Source organism: Drosophila virilis, chromosome 5 (genome assembly GCF_030788295.1).
Source record: "Drosophila virilis strain 15010-1051.87 chromosome 5, Dvir_AGI_RSII-ME, whole genome shotgun sequence".
NCBI classification, from domain to species: Eukaryota; Metazoa; Arthropoda; class Insecta; order Diptera; family Drosophilidae; genus Drosophila; species Drosophila virilis.
In genome coordinates this window covers 19,267,308-19,281,745 of record NC_091547.1, presented here as the reverse complement: position 1 = coordinate 19,281,745, position 14,438 = coordinate 19,267,308, and the positions used below count along the sequence as shown (strand labels likewise).

Below are 14,438 nucleotides of genomic sequence, written 5' to 3'. Positions count from 1 at the left end.
AGTAAAAACGTTCAAGAGCAGTTCGCCTGCTCCGACTATTATAAGAATAACAATCTTTATACTTTCTTAGAACCAGAACAACTTAAATTAAACTTACACGAACACAACTTATTCTACAGTTAAGTCCAATCTAAGTGATTTAGACGAACGAAGACATCGATTGGATGAGACATCCGCAATCTTTTAGCCAGTCGATTGGGATGATTTCCAATCGCAGCCCGTATTGTAAAGCAAAAGTGTATTTTCTCGCAAGAATTGAATCAAACAAAGCCACGCCCAATAAACAAACATATATCGATTATTTATTAGTGCACAAAATGGTCAAAGCTTGAAGCTTTCACTTTACCACCCCTCGATAATTATGATCGCCGATTGCATAGTTGCCCTTGAGCAGCGTGGCAACCCTATAAATTAGCTACTTGGCGACAAGTGAGGCGCCGCTGCAGTCGCACCAGCCGCTGGCTCTAATGAGGAGAGAGCATAAACATAAATTATGGGCGGTCCAACTGGGGCCCCGCGGCTTATGTGCTCGCATATTTGCGCGGCATAGTTCCGGGCGCCAGGCCCGAAATATCTGTGCGGCAGGAGCGTTGCGTACTTTGGTTTGGTTAAAATGCGCTGTGTACCCTATCCTATCCGATCCTACCCTCACCCTTGCCTTGGCCATGCCATTTTTTGTGGAACACGTTGCAGTAAAAAGCATTTTGGCACGGCTTTTGTGCAGTTTTTTTTTTTTTTCTTGGTTTGTTAATTTATTTTCATTTTATTGTTTTTACTTTTTGCGCGTGTGTGTGTGTGTGGGGTTTTTTGGTGTGTGCGTGTGTGTTTGTGTATAGTTTTTGCTTAAAATAAATGTTGCTCTTTAATCATAATATATTCACAGTTTTTTAAGTTAAACTAATGTTCATTTTATTTTGTAATGCTTGTAATATTTGTATGCCATTATCATATATTGATTATTATATTTTTTCCGTTTTGCTTTTGTTTTTTTTTTTTTTATACCTTTTTTATTTTTATAAACACTGTTACATTTTTAGCATATTTACATTTTGGTGTCTTTAAATAAGTGCTCAACTTTATTATAAAGTTTGAATAAATAGTTATACATAATGTACGTAGTTGCAAATTAACTATTCCCTTTTTAGAAATAATTATAAAATTCATTAAGAAATGCACTTTAATTCATTGCCGATATGTGTATGTGGGTTTTTTTTCTCTTTATATATAAATTGTGCGTGTTTATATTGTGCGTGTGTGTGTGTGTGTGTGTGTGTGTATTCCAGCTGCTGAAATTTTAGCTAAAATATTTGATTAGAATTGAACTCACAATTGCTGATTTCCAACTAGATACGAAGGCAACACACTTAGCCAAATCAATTATAACTAAACATATTGTATACATATGCTATATATATATATTTGCCCTTTGAGAACCTGTGACAGCTCAATTAACATATTATTGCACTTATTGTTTTGAGTGCCAACTGCCAACAACATTTGCTATCCTCTAGAAGAAACATTCAACATATTTGTAGACACTAACCTATATACCTATGAAGACTTTCCAACTTACTTAACCTGCTGCAACTGTACAGTTACATATATATGTATATATATATATATATATATATGTATATATTTATTATTATAAAGTATGTGTACACACTGACTATACGCTTAGCTATTACATTTACTTTATAAGTAGGCTACACTTATACAACTCTGCTTCGCACTCAGTTTTGTGATTGGCAACTCTAAACAAAGCCCGCAAGTTGATGCAACAAATAACATGTTGTTTTCCTTCTGTTTTTTTTTTCAGGAAGTAGGGGGGACTGGCACCTTTAAACGCTGTACCATTGTGTTCTAGAAACCTTAACTATTGTATAATTATATTTATGTGTGTGTGGGTCTGTGGTTGTGTGTATTTTGTTGGCTTTCCGCTAGATTGAAAAATAGAACTTAACTGTGTTTGATGGCAACCCTGTCCATCTATCTGACCAGCAGCAGCAGCAACACAGATACGAGCATGCCGAAACTGTTGCGATTCATCGCGCTAGCTCCATCGCCTTCCTCATCTCGACATATATGCGGATGTCGTGTGAAGTCCTCGCAATAGATCTGAGATAGATAGACAAGCAAAAGATTTCTTGATTAGCTGAACGTTTTGACAGTCAGGTTCCTGAGAGACTGAACTGATTTGGCTTATGAGCATTATTGCGTTCTGTTGCAATCCAAACTCACCTTGGTTAAGCTGTTTGCGTATTTGTCGACCAGCTCTCGTGTAAACTTGGCCGCATCGTTGCCACAAATCTTGCGAGCGGCATTTTCCGAGCAATCCACCAGCTCATTTATAGAACTATCCATGATAAAACAGAAATTAAAAAATTGAAATTTTCTAGCATGTGCGAAACGTACTCAGTTTGTTATTGTGTACCTAATGTGCGTGTATATAAGTATCTAACAGATATTATCTGTGCATCTCAAGCACATTAGAAGTATTTCAACAAAGAAACTTTTTGAAATATTCAATTAGTGGATTAGCTTTGAATAGTGAAATCGTTATTAATAGAAAGGTTATAGATATTTTGATTAAATCTTATCAGAAACCATAAAGAAAAGAACACGTTACATTGCACATAAAATAAATGTAGGCCATAAAATTGTATAGCGCATATTCAGTTCTTAAGCAAGTTGCAAGAAATTACTTATACCGATTCAAGGTGAACTAGTTTTCAATTCATATTAAAACTCCATCGAAATGATGTCTGATGGATATTATGCACATCAAGCAAGTTTAGCCGAACAAACATGAATTGAAATCATAAAAAAGTTGAACTAAGCCGCAAGTGAGCTGCTGGCAAACAGGTTTTATTTTTTTTTGTATAGGCGGACTATCAGCGACTAGATCATGTAATCATGCTGATAAAAAGTGAATGCCAAATGAGCTGAGCATTATAAAAACAAATATGGTGAGTCGCATCACGTGTGTTGCACTCACCAGCAAATGGTTTTAATATTCTCGTTTAGTGTGCCATTCTCTGGAGTATCCTGGTTCTTGTTGGGCTTGAGAAAGACCATTGTCTCCTTGTAGCGATTGGCGCACACCTCGAAATCCTTTTTGGCCATCTCCGAGCAGGGCGCATGCTTCAGATACTCTGTGTGGCACAAGACTTAGACACGGCTCTGGAAATGGATGCATTATTTGGTGGACTCACCCTCTTGAAACTCGCCCTTGTTGCACAGATCCCGGATGAACTGGTTGGTGCCATGGTAGAGCTTATTGAACTGGTTCCGCTGCTGCAGATCCATGCAGCGACGCGTATAGCTCTGAATGCATCGTACGCCCTTTCGCAGCTCACTGTGAATGCGGTGTAGAGGAGTGAGGGGAATGCAAGTAGATTGTGTTGTTGGGACATTAGACATGGATAACAGACATGACGGCGTTAATGCTATTGTTTCAATTCAGGCAACTACAACTTACTGACAAAGTTTATCCAATTCGTCCTTCTTGGCAGCGCCAATCGAAAATTCCGACGTTAAATGCAGCATTTCAAGTGGTTCGGCGCACTTGGTGAACTCCTCCTGGCCGCATTCCTCTGACCTTACGACCGCCATCAGCAACGCTGTTTGGCACAATGCACATTTTCAGTTGCGAAATTCGAGTACAAAAATGTAACAAAAGGATGGGGCGAGAAACACAGAGTCAGTTGGTGAAGGGTGTGCGGGGTGGTGGTAGGAGGGGGGAGGTTTGGGAAAGGGTGGTAGGTGCAGAAGGAGACAAATAAACAAACTGGCAAACAAACAGTGGATAGTGCTCAACTTGAAAGCTAAAAGGCAATCTGAGACTTGGCGCCGCTGAGTCTCTCACACTCACGCACACCTACACACTCACACACACACACACACACACACACACCGTGCACAGTCAGCTTGTCTGTCTCTCTCTCTCTCACACTTACTCGCTCTTTCGTGGAGCTCTGCCAGCTGCAACACAAAGTTGCAAATGTGCGTCAGGGGTAATAAAGTTGGGCGTAAGTGAAATTGGCATTTCATAAATTTAAACTTTTCGGTTTTTGGTATACGCTGCCTGACCCCCCCTCCCCTCTTGCCACCTCCCCCCGCCCCTTTCCTATCTCTTGCCCTGCCCAGTGCATCTATTGCCCGTGTGGCGGAAGTCACGCAGCTGCCAATTAAACTGACTGACAGCCCTCACCTGATCGCAGCGATAAGAGAGTCAAGCTCGGATTCGGATTTGGATTCGGACGTAAACTCAGCATCAGTTCCAGATTCATGTTCTGATGCGTTTGCAGTTTTGCCCAGAGTCAGGCCATATTTTGCACTTACCCGCCAGCAGCAGCGTCGTCCACGTCAAACAGCAACAGCTTCGATGCATTTTGTTTTTCTTTTGCGATTTGCCTTTGTTTTCTATATCTTTGCTCTGTGTTTTTTTTTCTTTTTGCCTTTAGTTTTGGTTCCAGTTTACACTTTTTTGCACGTTTTACCGTGTAATTGCTCCCGTCATTTGCACTAAGATCGCACGTGTGACGTCAGACGACAACTACTTGAAAATGAAAAGAAAGACGAGCAAAAAATAAAATAAATATACTGATAAATCAAGAGAAAAGATATAACTGACAAAAGCTACACATGGCTACAAATGCGCCTCAAATGCAAAAATATTGAGTGCATTTTACACTTTGACCAAGAGTACTTCAGACTTGACGTTAGGTGTGTTAGGCATTAAGAAAAGTCCATTAATCGGTTGTTTAACGTTCCGATCTTTTTTAAGCATGAAAATATTAATGTCTAAATATAGTTCTTTGTATATAGAATGTTAACCAAGGCAAGAGTATGTTGAATTCGGCTTGAATTTTCTATTCTTCATCAATTAATTATTTTATTTGAAATTTCAGCATAAATAATGCGTTAATTTTGACGTTTTTATTATTTCACTGCAAATTAAGATCTTTCGGCGCACTTCAACAGAAATTCTCAAACAAGAGCAACAAATTCTATAAATATACAAACAAAAAATAAAGAAAATATAATCTAAGAAAAACGAAAGCCGAAAGCAACAATTTTATTTGTTTGGGTTCTTCACTTGGTTTTTGTTGTGGATCTTTTGGCTACTTTTTATTGTACACATCGTGAATAAGTGAGAGCATTCGAAAACTTGATTTGGTCTTGTCGAAGAGTAAAAGGGTGCAAAGTACAAAGCGCTCTACATTTGTTTTATATTCAAATCAATTTAACTTCCGACACGCTAAGCAGTTAGATATTTAAAAGTTGCTACACGGAAGTTGGGGGAATAATTGAAAGAATTGAGTTAATTGAATGAGAATTTAAATTGAATTGAGAGGAAATAAATAAAATAAAAATAAAAGTAATAAAATAAAAAAAAACTACGCATATCTTTAGTATATGTGTAAAATGGAATAAATTTAAATTGAAATAATATTATTAAGCCTTACAATTGAGTTCCGTGGCATAAACATATAATTAAAAACTTGTGTAATATTACGTCCTATATTTACCATCAATAAAGTAAAACTCACACGCCCTATCACATAAAAAGTTTGCATTGCCATTTGCATTATACTAGTTAATTATATACGAGCTATATACTAAGTATGCAAATGTTGATGTATTGTAACTGCCATATGCAAATATTATGAATTGTCTTTCAATTAAAATGTGGCAGAAAAATACTTAGACCTGATTTAAGATCATTAATTAAGTCATTTAGGACTCAATTAAGATCCCAAAGCAGTCTAATGAAAAAGTTAATTCTAATTTTATTTGATTTGAATAGCTTGAGCTTTGAAAATGAAAGTAATGTCAAACTTGATGCCATAGTCGATATGCCCCACTGAAAAACTCTTGACTGCAGCCTATCTACGAGCCGAAAAGCGATATAACGTAGGCGTGCGAATATGCAAAAGAAACATGCAAAAAAAAAAAATAAGTAAAAGAAACAGAAGACAAAAAAAAGATTTTGCTTTGCACAAAAACCGTGCCAAATTATTATTTACTTTGTTTTTTTTTTTATTTCGATTCAGTTTTACAGTTCTGATGCAGGCTGCATGTGTGTGTGTGCGTGTGTGTGTGTGTCCGTGTGTGTGTAGTTTTTGTTATGTTATCTGTTTTTAAGCACTTTTAGTGTTCCATAAATAAATAAATGCCAGCCAATTGGCACATTTGCCATAGCTTCTGATAGTTTCCGAAAGCGGGTTTTGTTTATATTCGATTAATTGTAAACGAATACCAGAAGAAAAAACATATTGTCTGAGGTCAGTTCATGCTTAGCGTTGCGTTGCGTTGCGTTTCGTTTGAAAGCGACTTCAGTTGGTGGAAAAGTCGTGTGACAGACACATTGACATTGGGTCAAAGAAATTATCACTTAGCTAAAAGCTAAAATGCTAATAGATGCTTGCAACGACAACAACTTCAATAGCAATAACAGCAACAACAACAACAACAACACTGTGGACTACTTATACAACAAATTGAAACGAGCAAATCTAATGGACTTTTGTGTTTTCCAATTAAATGCTCAATGATCAGCTGTTGTTGCCTCAATTGACAAACGGAGGAAAACAAAACACTTAAAAAATATCCGAAATGAGAAGACAAGGAACAAAAATCGAATGCCACACGGTTAAAGCAAGAGAAGAAAATTTAATGAAATTGAAATTGAAATTGAGCGAGTCGTATTTTTGAGACAGATCGCAAATTGCAGTTGCCTTGAAAGTGCGCGCCAGCGGGGCGCACTGCTGGGCGGGGCAGCACGTGACGCAAAGAGTGCCAAGATTCAAAAAAATGCAGTCGGACGAGCCTCTCGCCCGCCGATGCCGATGCGATGCGATCTGCATGCGGCCGGCACAGAAATCAGGTTTTTACTTTATATTTTTATTTTTATACGCATTTTTTTAATTTAGTATCTGCGTTTTTTTCTGTTATGGAAATAATATTGTTGTCATTGCCTGATTTGATTGCATTTACAGCTAGAGAGCGTCCACACCTGCGCGACGATCATTAAATTTCAAAACACTTTCCCAAGTTCTGAGAGCAGCTGTAGAGACGCAAGCGCGCCGCGTTGTTCGCCGTGCGAGTAACAAAAATGTACTGAAGAAGCAGCAGCAACAGCAGCTACGCAAGCAGCAGCCAGCCGCAGCAGCAGCAGCAGTAGCAGCGGACGGCACCCCGCCACACCCACCACACCCACCGCGAGCAGCTTCGTTGGCGCACGAATGGCAAGCGCCAAGCGTTCGTTGGGCACTTGTCGTGCATGTTGCTGGCAACATGGCAAAATGTTGCCAGCTGCGCTTGGCAACACTGAAACAACAGGTATTTGCATGTTGCCAACGCTCGTGTTGCTATTGTTGTTGTTCACTTCTCTTTTGTTATTTTTTTTTTTTTGATTTAGTGTGTGTTTTTTGTATAGACAGCTGCATTTGATAAGCCAATCAACGCAGCTGATGCGCTCGCTGCCTAAGCACATTTCAAGCAACATTTTTTGCTTCTTCTGTTTTTTTTTTTTGTTTTGTTTTGTTGTATTGTTCTTATCAACTGCATGCACTTGATTTATTATAAAGAGCTGATAATTTGCCGAACTCTTTAACTTAATTAATTGAATAAGCCAAAACCATTGAATTTCCTGTCGAGCGATAAGATTTACTTGCAGCTATCTGGCCCACAGATGGCCTCGTCAATAAGCCAATAAGCCAATAAGCCTTAGACAATTGTTCCTAATAATAATTTCATTTTGGTTTGTAAAATATTTGTTGTTTATATTTGCGCAACACAAACCTACAGCAACAACAACGACAGGAACAACAGACAACGGCGTCACTTCGACTCAAGTGTCGAAATTTACACGTGTGTCCTTTTGTTTTCCTTGTCACGCTCTCGCCATCTCACTCACGCCTGCGCCTGTCAAGTGCCTGTGAAAATGGTCGCAGGTTTTTGTTTTTCTTATACCCGCACCCGAGGAGTAGTATCTACGCTTCAACAACGTACAAACTGGACACTGTTCTCTGTCAGAAATCTAGAATTTTGTTTGAATATCTGAAAATCTATTACAGCTTTTAATCTACTAAAAATATTTTAAATAGCATTAAAAAATTAAATTAAAATATTGATAAAGTCAATTTCAATTTTTATATCTAAGATAATTCAAATAAACCAAATTCAACTCTTCTGTTCTTTCGTCACTTTCTTCATTTCTTCATTTCATTTTCTGAAACATGTCTAAGCATTTAACGCAATACAATTTATTTGGCCAAAAAGGTAAGTTGTACTTGGTTTAACTTATACAAAATCAATCAATAGTAAATGCGAGCTCGGTGCGGGTATTTGGCAGTCGTGCATGGTTGAATGTTTGTTTGCCTTTGCCTTTGTTTGTATTTAGTTAATATGCAACATTCCGTTGAGTTGAGCTTTGTTTGCAATGTGCCAATTTGTCGCAATGTTTGTGTATTTGTTGTAAATAATAACTAAATTAGGCAGAGATTTCATTTTTATTTTTTTTTTTACCCCACAAATACGACAGCTATATAGGTTCAGGGCCAATAAATGAATGTCACGGCAGGCAACGGTGTTCGACATGAATATACAGATCCATAAATAATCGAACCGATAGCATTTTATTGAGCAACTGTTCCTTGGAGAGGGCCAATTGTGACTTGCATTTGTCCTTTGTTTAGTTTTGATAACTATCTCAATAGATTTGTTTACACTTAACGCCTGATGAACATTTCATGAATTGCCTTGCAACAATATTTATCTTAAAGCAAGGAAAGTAAAGAAATTCATGGAAGTACGTCAAAATTTGTGTAAATATCCATGATATATATATATATATATTTATGATATTATTCCATGTTGACAGAATTTTACAGATATGTGAGGAGCATAGTGAAACTTATAAATGCCAAAGTTTTTAATACAATCACCCACTTATAATATGATATAGTGGTCCCATCCAGTATAAAAATGAAAGAAAGTGTGCTTATATTATCTCTCCCGCACGTGGGTACTCTTTGTTCTAAATATAATAACTAGATATGCTTGCAAGTGCAAGTGCATATAGAATTTGTAATTTGATAAGTGTTCATTTATATTTCAAGTTGATAAACAAAACTAAATTCGTCAGTCAGAAAAAGTTTTAATATAACGTTTGAATAGTGTCATCTAATACTTATAATTGAAGTGTTAATGGTCTGATAGCTATTAGAAACGCTATTAATTATTGCAATAACTCATTGAATTTTTTTTGCTGTTTAATTTTCTTGATTATGATTCAACAATTTATGCCAGTGCAAAGATCATCTCTATTCGCATGTTATTTCTAATTAGAGAATCGAATCGATATAATAGTAGTCCATGGGTTACAAAAGCATATTCGTGCGTCTCAAAGTTTAATAACTATTAATATTTGAAGTTAATTCTTATTCGACAGTATTTTATATTTAAATTTTAAGTTAATTCTTATTGTTTTATTGCACCCAATATTCATGCATTTAAAAAACTTTTACTTTAAATATTTTATGCAGGGTGTTTAAGGGTATTTAATTTTCGGCGTGGTAATTCTTCTTACGTAGCGTTTGATTGAAACGTATTTCAAATAGAGTTAAATTATTAATGTATTACTTATATTTTAACGACATTGCATGCGTCTGTATGTGTGTGTGTGTGTTTGTGTGTGCATTAAGCGTCCTCCATTTTGGCATTTTTTTCACCTGACAGGAAGCATAACCTGACGCTCCGTAGAAGCCAGGGCTAAAACTGGTGCAACAAGCGTTTTTTTTCTTCAGTTTTCTTGCCCAGAAGGTCAGGCCTTGCGGATGTGTGCATGTGTGTGCGAGCGCGTATGTGTGTGAGCGGGTGGGTCGTTGGGCTGAGGTCATTACCACTGGACACATGCGTAGGGACGGCTTCCAGGAGCTTAAAGCGGCCATTGAAAACAAAATGAAGTTTATTTTATTTGCATTGGCTGCCAAACAACAACAGCACACACGCACACTAGCCCACACACGCACACACACGCACACACATGGCAGCAAAAGTCGCGCATTAAGCGTTACAATAATAACAACTACGGAAACGAGCTGCAAAAACGAAAACAACAAAAGCTTCAGCATAACGGTGAAAGTGGCTGGCCGCATAGTCTATGCGTGAGCGAGCGAGAGAGTGCGAGCAGCGCAGCGCTAACTTTGCCTCCCCTTTGTGCTGCTGCTGCATTCGTTTGCGTTTGAACTTTGCAAGTGTAACTTGTTGTTGTTGTTGTTGTCGTTGTTTTTTTTTGTTATTATTGCTGGCTTGCTGGCCGGCGAGTCACAAGTTCTCCCAACTGTTGATGTTTACAGTTAGCGCTCGGATTTATGAACTCCGCATGCGAAGCACGTAACATTGGACAATTTAAAGTTAAGCACACACACACCCACACACACACACACCCACACACACACACACATGCAGAACGCATGCCGCTAAAAGGCTAAGCAACAAGGACCTTTGTCCTAGCGATGACAATAAGTAATGCGCCTTTGCTACCAAGCATTACGCTTAGTTTAGTTTTATTAGTTAAGCAACTATCTGAAAGAAAAAACTTTAAAAATTAATGACAACGCCAAGTTTTGAGTGTGCGTGTGTGTGTGTGCGTATCTATTGGATCGCAGGAGGCATTGAGGGCAGAGCGCGCCCAAAAGGCTGCTAAGTAAATGACCAACAATTACCCGCAGAAAATGCCGCAAAGCTTTTTATGGCACGCCATTGCTGGTTGTTGCCCTTGCTAAGCTTTTATAGCAACGAAATGTGCGTGTTTGCAAATTGTGTGGTTGGAAACTTGGATAATGCTTGGTGTTTTATATCTACATTTATTATATGTCCTGTTCCTATGCTTTGGATAACAAATATATATAATATATATATTTATTATATTTTATATATATTATTAAATTGATATTTTTTAAACTTATTGATTTATGGATAGCAATTTTCTCAGGAATTTTATGTTTGTACTACCATTGTGTTATATATCCGATATTGCTCGATGCTGAAATAGGTTAAATGTTAATATTAAATTTGCAATTATCGATAGTTTAGTTAAGGCCTGAACTATATATTAAAGAAATACCAAGATTCAGCTTTGTTATCGAGATTTTCCGATTCATTGAACTGATTCAGCGGCTCAACAGCTGCTGCATTAGCATTTAAATAGACTTGTAGGCTGTATATCTGCCGTATGACTTACAAATTGCGATGATTAGAACGTTAATTGTGGCGCGTAAATCTAACAAATAGCCGCTGCTCCACATCACAACATTCATCAGGCGCCGTGGAAGAGACTGAACCCAAAAAAAGAAGAAAGTTAAAAAAGAAAGACCTCTATTTTCGGCACACCGAAGCTTAAATACCTATGCAGACATATGGCTAAGGGCATTGATGATATAGGGGAGAATGAGTTGAGTTTCATGTAGATAACATTATTCCATACTAAAACAAACATCTTGTTCGATTCTTTCTATAAACGAAGCTTTGTAAATCTTGTAAATTCCGAGTTCGGTCAGGATATCTTGACAAAAAAGACAGGAGATTCATGCAAGAACCGAGTTTTGCAGCCTTCATTTATAATACCGTTACAGGATAGATATACTGCTCCGATCTGGCCAAATTCCAAATATTTGCTGCCTGCTAGAGAAAAGTTTCATGGCAATCGCTTTACACTCATATCGTCGATTGATACCGACAAGATGTGTTACACATTTCATGACAAAATTATAATACTCTTAACTAGAGTAATATAAGAAAAAAATCACAAGCACGAAGCTCCCCAAGCGGTTGCCAGCCAGTCGGCTGTTGGCCAGGATTTACGAGCCGCATTAGCGGCAACGGCAGCTGCAGCAGCAGCAGCAGCAGCAGCAACAGTTTGTGCTGCTCATAAGCAAATTTTTGTGGCAAGTAGCTGGCAACTGGCGGAGGCAGTCAGCACTTTGGTCAAGTTGGAGTTCCAGTTTTGGACTCGGACTTGGACTCGGACGCGGACATGGACTCGGACTGGCAATGTTTACGGCCGCGTTGACAGTTTAAATCGCTGTGCGCTCGTATATTTTGACGTTTTACAGCCTTTACTTTAATTTACGTGTGTGTGTGTGTGTGTGTGTGTGAGTTTGTGTGTGTGAGAGCATTCGTATTCGTTGGCGTTTGGCACTTGTCTTGGCCATGTTGCCTAGACGCAGGCGCAACGTGAGAAAGTGCGCCTCGTCGCGATTTCTAGGTTCATTATGCGACCCGTCTATGGGTTAACAATCACTTGAACGCCGCACTCCACCAGCTCCGAGGCGGCTGCCTACACAGCTACAAATCGGGCCAACAGCTGCTGCGGCTGCTGCGGCTCCTCCGTTTATGGCCTTGTTTGGATTGCTCGACGGGGCCGGGTCGGGCCGTGATTTAATCGCCACTGCCCAAAAAAACTTATTATGAGCACTCGTATATTTCTGCGTTCGATTCGTGCGCTCCAAAGTAGCGTGGAATATGTAGCAGGTCATTGTTGTTGCTGCTGTTGTTGCTGTTGTTGTTGCTGGTGAAGTGCGTGGAGTGCGTAGCAAGCACTCGATCAACAAAAGGCATCACTTGGTTGTCGCCTCGAGTGGATATGCCGGTGCAAAGTGTTGAAAGAAACTACAAAAACATCAGCAACAAGAACAACGCTAACTGCATCTCGCTCACTCGCTCACACAGTATAGCCAGCCTGCTCGCACAGCAACAATCAAATCAAATAACTGTCAGATTAAAGAGCACTCGCCCCGCCAACAGCAGCTGCTGCCCCAACAGCAACAGCAACAGCAACAGCAACAGCATCAGCTGTTCCAGCTTGAGCTCGAGAATGGGGCAAATAGTGGAGAAAAAGTAACTCAAAAGTCTCAACTTGACCGCTTCCTCAACTAATATGCGTATCGTCTTAAAAACTCTCAAGCACTTTTACCATGGCTTGTTACTTGTACTAAAAGTACACGTCAATTATTTGATACGGCTGCATAAGCTGTGCTTGGCGCTGAGATTCTGATGGACTAGAAAAGTGAGCGGTATTTAGATTTTCTTTAACTTTAAGCACAGTATAGACTTCGTAAGGATTGACGATAGTTTCAATAAGGGGAATATTTAAAAAAATAGTTTTAAAGGAATTTGTTAACATTTGATTTCGACCTAATTCAAATTTCAACATAATTATAAGATGTATTTTCGATTTCGTAAGCAAACTGAGCTCTTAACTTAAGTAACATTAAAAGGATGTACAGTATATGAGTATAAAGATCAAACAATAAATTTTATGATCAAATAATGTACCTAAAAATAAAATTAACGTTTAATACGTTTCTTATATTAACTTTTTACCCCTTGAATACTTGTAAAAGGTAGTATGGATTAGTTGTATGGCACAGGCAGAAGGCGGCATATGCAACTCCATCAAGTGTCTATAAATTCTTGCCTAGGCCGATGAGCCTTTTTGATCTAGGCTTATCCATCTGGATAGGTCTATGACGGAAACTGTAAGACTAAATATATATATTCGCCTCTTCCAAGTAGAACATACTTACACTATATGATATATATATAGATAGATATATGGTATATTTATAACAGGTTAAGAATGCTTGTAGCTGGGCAAAGGAATAAAATGATTTGTTAAGATGTATTTGAATTACCTTCAGGAGCAGCTGTTGTACCACCAGGCACCTTGTGCTAATTGAGCGCAAGTTTTATCCAACAACCTGTCGTTGTCTAGATCGTAATTTGTAAAAGTACTACACAACAATTATATTATATATATATATAAGCTCTTAATTTGCTTAGGTTTCCATGCCAGCATATCTACCTTATATAAAAAGATTCTTTTATAATGATATTACTCTTCATCTATTACCATAACATTTGGGGTGGTATTCTGTCAGGCAAAGCACAATGCGTTTTAACCAATTCCCATCCACTCTTTAGCCACAAAGCACCAATAATAATAATAATAATAACAACAACAACAATTATGTTGACAAGCAGCTGACAGCCGCTGCTAACCCTAAACGCCCAAATGGTCATTGATACGGCGTGGCAGGCCATAAAAGCTGGCATCGACTGTGCTTTGGCCTGGCCCATTAATGAGTTGCTGCTGCTGTTGTTGCTGTTGTTGTTGCTGTTGTTGTTGTTGTTGTTGATGCTGTTGCTCCAGCTTCTAGGGAAAAGTTCAAGCCATGGGCAGCAGCACAGCGACAACAACAAGTTCATTATTGCCAACTCATCACGTGGCTGAAACCGAAGTCGAGGCCCAGACCAGGCAGCCTCTTGGCCACTTGCTTAAGCATGTTGTTGTTGCTGCTGCTGCTGCTGCTGTTCTTGTTCCCAGTGTCTAAGAACTGGCAGCAACGGCGTCGGCGGCGTTTAAC

The 14,438-nt window shown here is 38.6% G+C and overlaps 1 protein-coding gene across 4 annotated transcripts; it reads right to left on the bottom strand.

Moving 5' to 3' along the window:
* Positions 1 to 882: 882 nt before the first annotated feature.
* On the bottom strand, positions 883 to 7,124 carry LOC6626894 (uncharacterized). Of its 4 annotated transcripts, none has more exons than XM_070209907.1 (7): positions 7,022 to 7,124; positions 4,345 to 4,558; positions 3,482 to 3,623; positions 3,216 to 3,358; positions 2,999 to 3,155; positions 2,242 to 2,356; positions 883 to 2,118 (listed from the first exon to the last, which is right to left on the bottom strand). In XM_070209907.1, exons 2-7 carry the CDS (start codon positions 4,391 to 4,393, stop codon positions 1,990 to 1,992), a joined length of 735 nt encoding a protein of 244 aa, XP_070066008.1. In that variant the 5' UTR covers positions 4,394 to 4,558; positions 7,022 to 7,124; the 3' UTR covers positions 883 to 1,989. The 4 variants fall into 4 exon arrangements, with proteins under 4 accessions (XP_070066008.1, XP_070066010.1, XP_002049428.2 ...); XM_070209909.1 differs by having other exon boundaries at positions 4,345 to 4,561; positions 7,022 to 7,119; XM_002049392.4 differs by having other exon boundaries at positions 6,984 to 7,118.
* Positions 7,125 to 14,438: the final 7,314 nt, after the last annotated feature.

What these genes read in the sequence shown, in the direction of transcription:
- LOC6626894 (XM_070209907.1), bottom strand. Translation starts at nt 4,393, where the DNA reads ATGCATCGAAGCTGTTGCTGTTTGACGTGGACGACGCTGCTGCTGGCG. An exon ending in CAAGGGCGAGTTTCAAGAGG is followed by an intron (nt 3,156 to 3,215) that starts GTGAGTCCACCA and finishes TGTGCCACACAG; the next exon opens with AGTATCTGAAGCATGCGCCC. An exon ending in ACGCAAACAGCTTAACCAAG is followed by an intron (nt 2,119 to 2,241) that starts GTGAGTTTGGAT and finishes TATCTATCTCAG; the next exon opens with ATCTATTGCGAGGACTTCAC.